The sequence below is a fragment of the Amia ocellicauda genome, chromosome 12 (assembly GCF_036373705.1).
Source record: "Amia ocellicauda isolate fAmiCal2 chromosome 12, fAmiCal2.hap1, whole genome shotgun sequence".
NCBI lineage: Eukaryota > Metazoa > Chordata > Actinopteri > Amiiformes > Amiidae > Amia > Amia ocellicauda.
The window spans coordinates 2,848,722-2,863,687 of record NC_089861.1 but is presented as its reverse complement, the minus strand read 5'-3'; the positions used below and the strand labels follow the sequence as shown (position 1 = coordinate 2,863,687).

Here is a 14,966-nt window from a genome sequence, read left to right as displayed (position 1 = left end):
TGTGGCACCGGCTCCCAGGCCTCCTTCTGCCACCCGGACCTGCAGGGCTTCCACGCTTCCTCTGACGAGTCTGTCGAGTCGGTAGAGTCCCAGCTCGGGATGTGGAACTGTGACTTCACACCACATGACATCTATGGAAGTCCTAGGGTGAGCTTTACTGTTGGGGATTTGCATACCATTCAGATTGATCATGAAGAAAAGCACAAAGCGCTGTGTGGCGACTCGGCTAATGCGCACACGTTGGCCTAGATTAAATCAAACTTTGCCCGCGGATCAATAATTGCAGACTCGTACCCGGTCGTGGTTTTATTCACCGTCCAAAACCACCTTCTGTTGCTTAGGTATAAAAAATTGCAGGTCAAAGTTTGGATTTGGACTCTAGGCAAAGCCAACAAAAACATGTTTCATCTTCTAAAAATGGACCAGATAAGATGTTGGTTGGAGAAGAGATTTTTATAAGCCTGGTTTATGAAACTGAATCACTCCAGGTCTGAAGAGAATGTCCTACTGAGAGACTGAGGACCTGAACCTTTTCACCCTGGAACAGAGGAGACTACGTGGGGACTTGATCCAAGTCTTCAAAATCATGAAAGGCATCGACCACATCAAACCAGAGGAGCTTTTCCAGATCTGAAAAACCCTACTGTTTAAAATCATTAACAGGCTCAGATTTAGGACATTATTAATTAATTACTAATGTCTCCCACAGAGCAGTCTGTGGCTCAGAGGGCTCTGTAGAGGTTCAGTGTAGTGTGGCGATGGATCTGTATTGACAATGTGATTGAAACCCCTCCTGCCAACTGCTCAGTCTCCCAGCGGCTCATGGTCTCTGCTTGCTTTGTCTCAGGTCTCTGTGGAGGAGCTGGACACCAGCGTCGAGTCCCTAGAGGCAGAGTGGGCGGTCAGCACTTCCGAGCAGGGGTCAGAGAGGGCGCCGTCGGAGTGCATGTCCCATTGCTGCACTTACACTCTGTACAGATGTGGCACCGGCTCCCAGGCCTCCTTCCACCACCCGGACCTGCAGGGCTTCCTCGATTCCCAGGCTGTGAAGACCGACATGCGGCGGCAGGCTAAAGCCAGGGGCGAGGGCAGTGCCGGGCAGTCGGACAAGTCAGTCAAGTTGGTAGAGTCCCAGCTCGGGATGTGGAACTGTGACTTCCCACCAGATCTCATCTTCAGATTTCCTAGGGTGAGCTTTACTGTTGGGGATTTGCATACCATTCAGTTGATCATGAAGAAAAGCACAAAGCGCTGTGTGGCGACTCGGCTAATGCGCACACGTTGGCCTAGATTAAATCAAACTTTGCCCGCGGATCAATAATTGCAGACTCGTACCCGGTCGTGGTTTTATTCACCGTCCAAAACCACCTTCTGTTGCTTAGGCATAAAAAAATACAGGTCAAAGTTTGGATTTGGACTCTAGGCAAAGCCAACAAAAACATGTTTTATCTTCTCAAAATGGATCAGATAAAATGTAGGTTGGAGAAGAGATTTAAAAAAGCCTGGTTTATGAAACTGAATCACTCCAGGTCTGCAGGGAATGTCCTACTGAGAGATTGAAACCCCTCCTGCCAACTGCTCAGTCTCTCAGGAGCTCATGGTCTCTGCTTGCTTTGTCTCAGGTCTCTGTGGAGGAGCTGGACACCAGCGCGGAGTCCCTAGAGGCAGAGTGGGCAGTCAGCGCTTCCGAGCAGGGGTCAAAGATGGCACCATCGGAGAGCATTTCCCACTGCTCCACTTACACTCTGTACAGATGTGGCACCGGCTCCCAGGCCTCCTTCCGCCACCCGGACCTGCAGGGCTTCCTCGCTTCCCGGGCTGTGAAGATCGACATGCGGCGGCAGGCTACAGCAGGGGGCGAGGGCAGTGCCGGGCAGTCGGACGAGTCCTCCTGCACTCACGACAGCGGGCTGGAGGAGGCGCCAAGCTACTCCACTTTCGACTTGAGCTACTCCCCTTCCCTGGACCCTGGACTTCCCAGCAACGAAGCGGCAGGGTTGCCCTGCATTGTCTACCAGGACCCGGTCCGGGACATCGCGACCCAGCTGCTGCTGGAGAGCAACAAAGAGGAGCCAAAGCCCAGAGCGGCTGGCCAGGCCATAGAAGAGGAAGCCACTACAGAAGCCAGGGTGGCAGGGATGTCTGGGTGGCAACGATGGAGGGTGCAGGGGTGGAGATGGAGATGGCGAGAGAAACACGTCTCTTTACGTGTTTCAGGGCCTTTGGAGGCGCCAGCCCAGGCTGAAGAACTCTCCACAGGGAACCGCCTGTGTCGCTTCTTTGCCCAGCTGCGCAATGCGAAGGTGGCACCCACGTGACGCGCCCGGCGGAGGAGGAGCATGTGAGCAGAGAGCCACCGCTGTCCCTCAAATTCAAATAAAGAGTCTCTAAATAACACTGTCTAACTGTGCGTTCATGTGAGGAGGATTGCTATGGTGGCCAATGATGTGAAAAATGCAGCATTAATGTCCTTAGTAAAGCTTTAACTGACCTCGTCCAGCGCTAAGGCAGACCTATAGCTTTCCCAATATCTGGACCCGTCCAAAAAAAAAAGGACCCGTCACAGGAGCCTCAAACAGGAATTCCACCACAAACAATGATATGAGTTTTGATTTGAAAACAAAACTATTTCTTGAACTCTTTTACGAAGCTTTAAAACCTGCAAGCGCCCCCTGACAGCAGACAGACCCACCAGACCGCAGCAACACACACACACACGTGTTTTTCAATGCAAATATGCCCTGTTATCACAAAAACCCCCATCATGCTTAAAAGAGGTCTGAACCACCTCAAATCCAAAGGTTATCGAGAGGAGACAGACTTGCGAATGCTACAGAATACACTTATTGAGAGACAGAGAGAGAGAGAGAGATACTTAGACAGATGTACAGATAGTGATAGAAGATAGATATATAGATATAGATTTAGATTTAGAGACAGTTATAGTGACAGATGAATATAGATAGATTGATAGCTATAGTGGTAGACTCAGTCCCGGTGTTCTCACAAACTGAGCTTCCCTATCAGGATGGGCTGCCCAGGAGTCTGAAAACATTAAGCAGCTCATCCCGTCACACATAAAGGACCTGTCTGAATAGGCTGCCAGCTGCTTTTCAACACTATTACTGTATTAGAAGCTTTCAAACCCTATGTAACTCATCCTGTCATCTACAGTGAGGGAAAAAAGTATTTGATCCCCTGCTGATTTTGTACGTTTGCCCACTGACAAAGAAATGATCAGTCTATAATTTTAATGGTAGGTGTATTTTAACAGTGAGAGACAGAATAACAACAAAAAAATCCAGAAAAATGCATTTAAAAAAAGTTATAAATTGATTTGCATGTTAATGAGGGAAATAAGTATTTGACCCCTTCGACTTAGTACTTTGTGGCAAAACCCTTGTTGGCAATCACAGAGGTCAGACGTTTCTTGTAGTTGGCCACCAGGTTTGCACACATCTCAGGAGGGATTTTGTCCCACTCCTCTTTGCAGATCCTCTCCAAGTCATTAAGGTTTCGAGGCTGACGTTTGGCAACTCGAACCTTCAGCTCCCTCCACAGATTTTCTATGGGATTAAGGTCTGGAGACTGGCTAGGCCACTCCAGGACCTTCATGTGCTTCTTCTTGAGCCACTCCTTTGTTGCCTTGGCTGTGTGTTTTGGGTCATTGTCATGCTGGAATACCCATCCACGACCCATTTTCAATGCCCTGGCTGAGGGAAGGAGGTTCTCACCCAAGATTTGATGGTACATGGCCCCGTCCATCGTCCCTTTGATGCGGTGCAGTTGTCCTGTCCCCTTAGCAGAAAAACACCCCCAAAGTGTTTCCACCTCCATGTTTGACAGTGGGGATGGTGTTCTTGGGGTCATTCCTCCTCCTCCAAACATGGCGAGTTGAGTTGATGCCAAAGAGCTCGATTTTGGTCTCATCTGACCACAACACTTTCACCCAGTTCTCCTCTGAATCATTCAGATGTTCATTGGCAAACTTCAGACGGGCCTGTACATGTGCTTTCTTGAGCAGGGGGACCTTGCGGGCGCTGCAGGATTTCAGTCCTTCACGGCGTAGTGTGTTACCAATTGTTTTCTTGGTGACTATGGTCCCAGCTGCCTTGAGATCATTAACAAGATCCTCCCGTGTAGTTCTGGGCTGATTCCTCACCGTTCTCATGATCATTGAAACTCCACGAGGTGAGATCTTGCATGGAGCCCCAGACCGAGGGAGATTTATTTTGTGTTTCTTCCATTTGCGAATAATCGCACCAACTGTTGTCACCTTCTCACCAAGCTGCTTGGCGATGGTCTTGTAGCCCATTCCAGCCTTGTGTAGGTCTACAATCTTGTCCCTGACATCCTTGGACAGCTCTTTGGTCTTGGCCATGGTGGAGAGTTTGGAATCTGATTGATTGATTGCTTCTGTGGACAGGTGTCTTTTATACAGGTAACGAGCTGAGATTAGGAGCACTCCCTTTAAGAGAGTCTCAGCTCGTTACCTGTATAAAAGACACCTGGGAGCCAGAAATCTTGCTGATTGATAGGGGATCAAATACTTATTTCCCTCATTAACATGCAAATCAATTTATAACTTTTTTGAAATGCGTTTTTCTGGATTTTTTTGTTGTTATTCTGTCTCTCAATGTTAAAATACACCTACCATTAAAATTATAGACTGATCATTTCTTTGTCAGAGGGCAAACGTACAAAATCAGCAGGGGATCAAATACTTTTTTCCCCTCACTGTATGCATAAATAGCAAACTGGTCACTATGAAATAACACGGGCAAAATCATTTTAAATGTACATAATTATTACCAACACATATATGGGCATGTTCACTGCGCACGCGTACTTTCGCTAGGCAGCTCATTCTGAGAAACAGCTCAGTTTGTCAGAACACCGGCGCTGTACAGACTTTTTTTTAAATAAAAATCTTTAAATTACACCAGCTGTCCAGTTGCAGAGTCGTGTCCCTCCAACACATCTGCCACTTCAACACAATCCCTATTCTTGTTTATACAAGCACACATCTCTCTCCACTTCTAAGAATGTAGTTTTACATTGCCCTCTGTTATATAAACCATCACTTTCCCCGTTGCACAAGCAGATCTGTCTGATACACACAATGGATTAATTCCTATTGCCTTTATTATGGGGGCTGTAATATGGGGAGCGAAGGGAATGGGATCGAGATCGAGTGTTGTTGAAGATGTGGTTCATGGCTGTTGAGGCTGAGCTGCCACTAGATGTCCCCCTCGGCCTGCGAGGACCTGCGAGGACCAGCGAAGCGCTGGAGACCCAGCTCAGGACGTGGGACTGTGACTTCACACCACGACATCGCTGCTAGACCACACTGGCCAAGATCTGTGAATTAATTTTGTATATATATATATATATATATATATATATATATATATATACACACACACACATATACACACACAAAAAGCTGCAGGATCTGATCTCAGAGAAGCTCAACAAGGTTAAAGATCGTCCTTTTACACGGGACTGAATCACTGTTGCCTGCAGTGTGAGGGGAGAGGGGACTGGGGTGGAATGGGACTGTTTCAGTTGCTCAGGTCGTTGCACATGCATTGGTTTGATGGAGTTCGTGTCCATCGGACGGACAAGCTCTTTGACATGGCAGGACTGAGTAAAACAGTAAAATAACCATTTGTTAAAAAAATAACACAGAAGCAGGATGTTTTGATAGAAGGTTGTCTTTATTTATGCAGGGCGCTTTTCCCTGAACACGTCCACCCAGGAAACTCTCCACAGCAGGGCATTCGAGAGGAAATCGGACAGAAATATTGGGCAGCGATAAACTACATGTAACACACAAGCTCTGTGGACACTGCTGTTCAACGTTACTCATTCATAACATCCATCCAATATCACAGATGAGATTAAATACCTGAGGGTTCAAGAAGTCTGGGAAGATAGAGAAATGAAGGGAAATGACGTAGAAAGCATTACAGTCGTCACAAGGAAGAAGTCTCTCGCTTTCCGTCGAGTCCTTCACCGGTACAAATTTAAAAAAAGGTGTCTTTCGATGGACATGTGGAGAAGTGGTGGAACCTGATGTAAAACACATTTTCTTCTGCTGCTAAATGTCTGCAGCTAAGGAAGTATGAATCACTCAATCCTACTCCTTCCTTCCTAGAGAAAATCATAAAATACAACCTTCCCATCCCTGGAATGTATCATAAAAATAAATGAACAATAAAAAAAGACAAGTAAATTAAAAAGGTTGGGCTCTTCAGTCCGTTTCGAGTCCGTTTTCCATTTTGTTTGGCAAATAAAACGAGTCGTTTGTTTTCTTACTCTTTGTAAATACATTTAAAGGGGAGGATTTGCCAGCACATTTGACAGGCCACCCCTTTAAATGATTGATTGATAAAGACCTGGAAAATCATGTAAACCCACATCAGCAGAGGAGCATTGTCCCCAAACATCCGGTCCGACATGAGCCTCGGCCCCTGGACGGCCTTACCGTGGTGGGAACCCGCCCCTGTGCAGCCCGCCCCGGCCCCTGAACCCACCCCGGTCTCCCCTGAAGTTGGGCCGGTTCCGCTCCCGGCCACGGTCTCCCCGCCCGGCCGACGGCCCCCCGCCCCGGCCGCCCCTCGGCGCGCCCCCGCCCCGCTCGGACTTGACCTTGGGGGGCGGCGACTTGGGCCGCAGCCGCTCGATCTCCTCGGAGCAGCCGGTCAGGTGGGCACTGGGCACCGTGAAGTTGGACACATAGGCCTCGGCGTTGAAGTTGCTGTTGGTCAGCGTGGGCCCGACAGTCAGCCAGCCTGTTGGGCAAACACGGGAGGGAGTCAGAGCAGAGAGCGACACACAGAGAGGGAGAAGAGACACACACACACACACACACACACACACACACACACACACACACACACACACACACACACACACACACACACACACACACACACATAGAGAGAGCAAGACAGAGAGAGACAGAGACACACAGAGACAGACAGACAGCGAGAGAGACACACGCAGAGCGAGACAGAGACGGAGACAATTCCAGACACAATCGTCCCTTAAACCGCTTAGGGTCCTTCTCACAGGGTTCAACCCGAACAGCGGCTGCTTCAATAAAGGTTTTATAGCGTCCGCTCACTGAGAGCCCACGGTCACTCATAAACCCATCACCTTCAGAGACATCGTCGAAGCAAAGCAAACACAAGCCCTGTGACGACGTGTTTCCACATCACCACGGGCCGTAAACCACATAGACAGAGCTGAGAGAGAGCGCTTTCTTCTCCCCAGGACGTTTATCACTTTAGATACTTCTTTAAAAAGTTAATTGAAGACCAACTTAGCAAACCCCATGAAGCTGGAAAGCTTGACATTTCCAACCAACTGATTTTATGATATACAGACATGGCCGAAAGTATTGGTACCCTTGCATTTTATTCTAATAATGCACCATTCACCCTGAAAAGTGTTGAAATTAAAAGATCTTTTGTCGTCCGTACATGCAGGTCTGTGGTTTGAAGTGGAAGAAAACAAAAACAAAAAAACTGTGAAAGAACTGAATTCTTGTATTGTCATTGTATTATTGTACTGTAGTGAGACCTAGCAGACCATTCTCTTTTAATTAGTATCACAGGTGTCTTCAATCGCATTATCACTCATTCGCCAGTTTCAATGGAGAGAAGTACTCACTCTGTTTTGTGTCACTGTGTATCACACTGAACATGGAAAAGAGAAGGAAGACCAGAGAGCTGTCTGAGGAGGTTAGAAAGAAGGTAATAGCCAAGCATGGTCGTGCAAGACCAACTCTAAAGAGCTGATGTTCCTGTGAGCACTGTTGCCAATACTAAGAAGTTTAAGGCCCATGTGACTGTAGCCAACATCCCTGGACGCACCATCCGTCACTGTCCGAATGCAAATGGGCTCCATGGTAGAAGACCTCTCTCTAAGAGAGGAACACAAAAAGCCCGACTGGAGTTTGCCAAAATGCATGTGGACGAGCCACAGTCCTTCTGGGAGAATGTCCTTTTTGGTAAATCACAACTCCATGTTTACAGGAAAAAAATTAAGCTTTCAAAGAAAAGAACACAATCCCTACCGTGAAACACGGTGGAGGCTCAGTGATGTTTTGGGGTTTTTGTCTGTGCAGGGCACGATGAAATCAAAAGACTATCAAGGCATTCTGGAGCGAAACGTACAGCGCGGTGACAGAAAGCTCCGTCTCAGTCGCAGGTCATGGGTCCTCCAGCAAGATAATGACCCGAAACACACCTCAAAAAGCACCCAAGAATGGATGTGAAGAAAACATTGGACCGTTCTGAAGTGGTCTTCTATGAGTCCTGATCTAAATCCCAGTGAACATCTGTGGAAAGAGCTGCAACTCACAGTTGGTAAAGGCACCCATCAAACTTGAGAGAACTGGAGCGTTTTGCTGGGCCAAACTACCAGTGGAGACGTGTAGAAATCTCATTCAGAGCTACAGACGGCGCTCGATTGCAGTTATTGTCTTTAAAGGCTGTGCAATTAAATATTAAGTTAAGGGTCCCAATATTTTTGTCCGTATTTGTTTTACTATTTAAAGTAATATGTTACGTCATAAATCAACAGCAAGGTTTCTGTTCTACTGAGTGTGAAATAAAGAATGGTGGATAGCAAACACTTTTGTAAATTTCTACTTAATTCACAGAAAATTGGGAGTTATTTTAAAAAGTGGAAGGGTACCAATACATTCGGCCACATCTGTATTTGAAAAGCTCTGGGGCTCACATCAGTTCCTGGTTTCCTTCGCAGAACAAATCATTCACTATCCAGTTAAAAACACAATCACACTATATTTAGAATCATGCTTCTTCAAATGGACAAGATTATATCCACCGCAGTACATGTCACGTAAAGGACTGTGTGCTAAAATACAAAACCACAAGCAATCTAGTTAAATATCAAGCGAATCCTCAATCTTGCCAGTAAGCCTCCATCGTTCCCCGCAATCCTCACTACCCCTCGATATCCACGGCCTGGCTCTCGCCTGTGCCGTCCCCGCCTCACCCGGTCTGATGGTGTTGTCCCGGCCGAAGAGGTGCATCCGGCGGCGGCCCAGGCAGAAGTGCTCGATGATGTGGAAGATCTCCACGGGCTTCTCGATGTTGCCGATCTCTGGCTCCTCTGTGATGATCAGGTCGATGTCCACGTTGGCGTGGATGAAGTCCCCGTCCGTGCTGCGCCGCACCGTGCCCTTAATGCCCATCAGACAGTGCTCCTGAATGGGAGAGCAGACGTGAGGGACCAGCCAGCCAATATATACACATGCGTTAAGGGCATCTCTTTCAGAAAACAAAGAGGTTGTCACACATGAGGATAATTAACTTTTTAAAACACGGGTTAGAAGACAATAATATAATCCACTCATACATGGACCTCATCTGGATACTGTGGACAGTTCTGGGCTCCACACTTCAAGAAAGATATCGCTGCTCTAGAGGCAGTTCAGAGGAGAGCAACCAGACTTATTCCAGGTCTGAAGGGAAAGTCCTACTGAGAGACTGAGGACCTGAACCTTTTCACCCTGGAACAGAGGAGACTACGTGGGGACTTGATCCAAGTCTTCAAAATCATGAAGGGCATCGACCACATCAAACCAGAGGAGCTTTTCCAGATCAGCAGGGACACACGGACCCGGGGACACAAATGGAAATTGGGCTTCAAGGCATTCAAGACAGAAAACAGGAGACACTTCTTCACACAGAGAGGCGTCACAATCTGAACAAACTCCCCAGCGATGTGGCTGAAGAGACAATTTGGGAACATTCAAAAACAGACTGGATAGGATCCTTGATCACTTAGTTATTAATGGACACCAAACGAGCACGATGGGGCGAATGGGCTCCTCTCCATTGGACACTTTTTGTTCTTGTATAAACACATCTGCTAATAGATCTCTGTAATCCCAGTTTGAAAGCGGTTTTCATTTGGGGTCCGTGGCAACAACATTACAATTCATCCGCCCCTCCGAGAGCCTGGAGTTAATAAAGCAAAGGTAATTAAAGCTGAACACGTTGTTATTCTGAGGGCCGGAGACGCGTTTCCCTTGGGCGGTCCCACTGTATTCCTCAAGCCCACCAGCGCGCCGACCAGGGAAACCATTCTCCACAGCAGAAGCGGACGACGCCAGGGGGGTTCGGGGTCGGGTTTTGTTTACGCTCCCTCTCTCCAGAGGGGATCTGTGGAGGAAAGGCGACTATGATCTATGGCCGCGTCCCCATAGAGAAGGGACAAAGCCGGGCCTGGCAGCGCGGGGGACTCATCTGCATATCAATGTGCCTCGAGCAAAGCGGGGGAAAAGAGCATTCACAGGGCAATAAAAGGCCTCGGGGAAAAGGGCCCCAGGAGCTGACAACACCACGGCACTGGGAGCGACCCGACCGCTGGGGCAAACACGCCGTTCCTTTCCCAGCTGCCCCGCCCCATACCTTCGTCCTCTGGAAGACGGCCTTGGGGTCCAGGGTCTTCGTCTTGCCCGGGTTGTTCTTGTTGGTCTTGATCCAGCAGATGTCTTCGCATCTCCGGAAACCCCACTTTCGCAAACACTAGAGAAAGAGAGTGAAAAAAGGAAAAAAAACTCAGGGACAAGTTCTCAGGACTCTTTAACCAGAGGAAGACTCTTTTACCAGATTAGATTCTTTGGCGTCGTGTTCATATTGCGACTAAACGGCCTGAACGGACTTGAGTACAATACTGAAAGGGAGGAAGCTGGCACGATTAATATTTGGCCCGATACTAACCCGAGAAAACCGTCTCATTCTAGAACCCGTCTTTCAGTCGGCCCTGTTCATATCGAATCGGCGCATCACGCGGGCAATTAAAAACGGTTAGAGAGGAACCCGACCCCCTGATACAGTACCATCCTCCCCAGATCCAGGCCCTCGCCGGAGCCACACCACAGGAAGACGAACGATCGCAGGGCGGAGATCTCTTCGATTTCCAGCTTCATAATCTAAAAACGATGACAAAACGAGAAATAAAGTGTTTAAAATCGCAACATTGACATTCTAGTCCCGTCTCCCTAGCAGATCACAAGCAAATCAATTTTATGTCCATATCGAATTATACAAGAGGTTTTTTTTTTTTAAACAGTGTCTACTGAAGCTCAGGAGGTGGAATAATGACTTCAGTGGACCGTGTGTAAACAGCCCAAGTGTGAGAATATAAAAAATTACGATACGAGCTTCATAAGACTTGAAATTCGAATATGCTCGGTCTCTTGGCTTTGGGTGAAGAATCTAGAAATGGCTTTAAAGGAAAGTAACCATTAAGACCTTTTTAACGATTCAACATCTTATTAATTAATTGGCTTTCCTCCCGATGCCGAGTTCTGAAAACGCTAATTTCAATGGAAATGCCAACTGAACCCAGGAGGCGTTTCGTCCTTTAATCGAAGCCAGTCTCTGTGTACCAACTCTTCGGTCCGACACAAGATGGTGGCCGGGTCTCGGAGACTCACCTCGTCCCACGTCCAGAACCTCTCGTTGGCCACGCTGCCCGACTCTCTGTAATACTCTTCCAGTGGGGGCTCGATCAGAATCACGTCGAACTTGCACTTCAGTTCCCTCAGGTCAAAATTCTCCAGATCGGCTTGTAGATACCTGGGATTGATTCAAATTCAATCAGATACATGTCTGCCTATAAAATATACACATCACACACACACATACACAGACCGATTTAAGAGGATATTCCATGATCACTACCTGGGTCAACATTAATTCTCCCGTCTAATTTTAGACAGGCACACGCAGCCGATTTTAAAACAAGTTAATCCTGCTTGAATGGCTGACATAAGCCGGGATAAACTAATTTCTGCCCCGCGAGCGGCGCACTGAGCCGGGCGGTACGTGTATCTGTTAGAAATGGTTGTTTAAGGGAGATCGGGTTTCCTCGGCAGGGCATTCAAAGCGCCTCGCAGGACTCTGACCTACAACGCTCCGGCAGCTGCAAACTCGCAATATTGGAAATGTGAGCGTCGGCCAAGATATTGTCATTCAAAAGGAAAGGGCGTAAAGCTTTTTGCTGCCGTTCTTTCAGATAAATCAACAAGGAGGCCAAATGGAAAGAACGGACAAAGAAACGTGTAGAATTCCAGAGCTGTAATACAATTAAACGGCCACTAATCATCCTGTCATCTCTCACGCTTACTGGGGCTCATAATTGCGTATAAAAGTGACACTGGCCATTAAGCAGAGTTACACTGATGGGTGCAAATAACTCGCAGAGCTGAAACATTAATGCCTGAGCAGGAAAACTGTTTTTTTTCATTAGAGGGATTGAAGGCATAAGTAACAAACACACTTTGGAAATAAACTACAAAAATATAAAACTTCAACACACAGAGGACGTAAATTCTGTTTCCTAACGAAGCAAATGCCACCCGACGCCCCTCCCCCATCACATATTGGCACACATTGCCGCTCGCACGACAGAAAGGACACGGAAGTCTGAAACGGACTCACATGGGGGGGGTGTTCGTCGTCGAGATCAGCTCATCCTTCAGCCGGATCAGCTCCCTGAGTTTGGGATACTCCTCGAACCTGTCGGCCAGCCCTGGGAGGACAGACAGCGTGATGAGGGTGGGAGGAAAAACACACCGAGATACCCCGTGGATCACAGCAAGGATGCCACACACACACACACAACCCACGCACGCCGTACACACCCACGTCCCGGATGAAGTTCTGAGGCCTGTGACCGGTGTCCACGAAGTGCTGGCAGTAGTCATTGTGAGGGTTTAAGCTCTGCGTTCCCTGAAAGACATAACGGGCCGGTAAGCGAGTGTCATTCCCACACAACGCCCGTTTTACATTACACACGCCTCCTCGTAAAACACGACACACGCCAGTAAACGTGTTTCAGACTCACTAGAGCGTCACTTCATCCCACAGCACACAGTCCTTGCTTCACTTTTATCCCCCCGGACACGACACACATACCCCTCCCACACCAATGCCGTGTCCCGCACGGGGACATCGAGGGACTCGCCTTCAGGAATGTGCTGGAGTCCTTGTACACTTCCTCATACGGGCCGCTCTCCTCCGGCAGCTGCGGCTCGACCTCGTCCTGAAACGCGAGGGGGACAACGAGGGTCAAGCGCAACTCGGGCCAGACCGGCAGCGGCGGCAGACAGTCAGAGGAACGAGAAGCTCAGAGCGTTACCTTCTGTTCTTCGACATCTTGCTCCGACTCCTCTCCCTCGGTCTGGCACTTCCGTTTCACTCCCGGCCCAGAGGTGTCATAGGAGGCCCTGGGTGTGAAAGACTGCCATTAGGATAGTGCGTGTAGGCGTGTTAATATTATTGTGATTATTAATCCATCACCTTCTGCTGCCTTAATGTTTCTGGCTATCAATGCCAGAGTTATTAATATATACATCTCAACCTGCTGGCGGGTTGAAAACGATGGGATATTTACTCAGGCAGGCTTATCTAACACGTCTTATTTTCCTTTTATAGCCCATCTTACAATTTGTTGATGACTCAGAGCCTGGGGAGAAGTGTTCAATTAATCCACTTAATTGATTAATTAGACCAATTAAGGAGCCAAAAGTTGGGCTGGAGCCAAACCCAGCCGACACTGCAGTGGCCCTCCAGGACTGGAGTCTGGCACCCCTGGAATAGCCCAACCTTCCTGTAGGGCCTGCATGTGTGTTAATACATGGTGTTATTGAGGGCCAGAGGGGGTTCCTTGAACAGAGCCAATACAGACGGGACGCACAGCTCTGAGGGGGACGCACCTGCACGTCTCTCGGGTCTCCTCGATCTCCTTCTGCTCATCCCTGCTGTTCAGCACGGCGCCGATGCTGTCCGCGCTCTCGGCCCCCAGCTGTGGACAGAGTGGACACCATTGTGGTCAGAGCGGCCACCAGCGTGGACAGAGCGGCCACCAGCGTGGACACCAGCGTGGTCAGCTCTGCGTGCCAGTGTCAGTGTGCCAGCTCAATTCCACCAATACTGGATCAAACGATGTCAATCGAGGATGAATAAAATCAATACACCGTGGTCATGGGATGCATTTCCTACAAAGCACCGAGAATTGTGTACACCAGTGGTTCTCCACCCTGGTCCTGGAGGAGCCCCTAGCCTGCTGGGTTTTGTTCCAGCCGAGCTCTCAATTACTTAATTGAACCCTTAATTGATTACACTTGACTCTTTAAATTGTGTAAAGGATTAAAAAGTTGGTTCCTTAATAAGTATAACATTGCATACATAAATAACTACAGTTACTTTAAACCCCTGCTGTTAAAAAGAAGGACACTTAGTTCAATTAAGTAAAGACCAGCCGGGTTTGCGCAGCTGCCGATAGATGCACGCATGTCCAGCGGTGTCTCAGCTCTGCACGGCTGTCCGGGGCCCGGCGCAGGCGCACTGTCGCGGTGCCGCTGTTTACCTGCCGCGCTAGGAGCTGCCGCCGGAGCTTCTGCCTCTCCCGTATCTCCTGCAGGCGGCTGTTCATGTTTAACCCAGAGCTGCAGCAGAGCTGTGCAGTGGACGTGCACCGGCGCGTTTATGTCCGATCCTCCCTCTTCCACAGGACTATTCCGTGTCGCGGGATGTTGACGTCACTTCCTACTACCGGCGACATCCTCGTATCGCTGCGCTGGACGGGTTCTTGTTGCGCAGATTTCCGCAGGTCTGCAGAATCCCAGCGATCCTATTGGTGAGGTCGTGCAGACATGCGCAGAACTGCGGAAATCTGCGCTACAGCGTTCTCCCTGCGCTGGAAACGGCGAAACGAGCTGCTGCAATGACACTGATCTACACAGACAAACTCGTCAACCCACCAGGACAAGACCATCACAGACCGTGATCTTTATATATGTGCAGCTTGTATTAACATTGCATTTAATTGATTGATTATGTAATGGATTTTTCTTTTCTGTTGATTGCCGTGGCAGGCTACTAGAATTGTGTTCGTCCAGTGACGTATAGTGT

At 48.4% G+C, this 14,966-nt stretch overlaps 1 protein-coding gene across 1 annotated transcript; it reads right to left on the bottom strand.

Annotated features, from left to right (window-relative positions):
* Positions 1-5,701: 5,701 nt before the first annotated feature.
* On the bottom strand, positions 5,702-14,621 carry mettl14 (methyltransferase 14, N6-adenosine-methyltransferase non-catalytic subunit). Its single transcript, XM_066718069.1, has 11 exons — positions 14,422-14,621; positions 13,769-13,857; positions 13,192-13,279; positions 13,018-13,095; positions 12,695-12,782; positions 12,492-12,582; positions 11,486-11,627; positions 10,886-10,978; positions 10,455-10,571; positions 9,034-9,244; positions 5,702-6,797 (listed from the first exon to the last, which is right to left on the bottom strand). The coding sequence occupies exons 1-11, from the start codon at positions 14,485-14,487 to the stop codon at positions 6,487-6,489; spliced, it is 1,374 nt and encodes a 457-aa protein (XP_066574166.1). The 5' UTR covers positions 14,488-14,621; the 3' UTR covers positions 5,702-6,486.
* Positions 14,622-14,966: the final 345 nt, after the last annotated feature.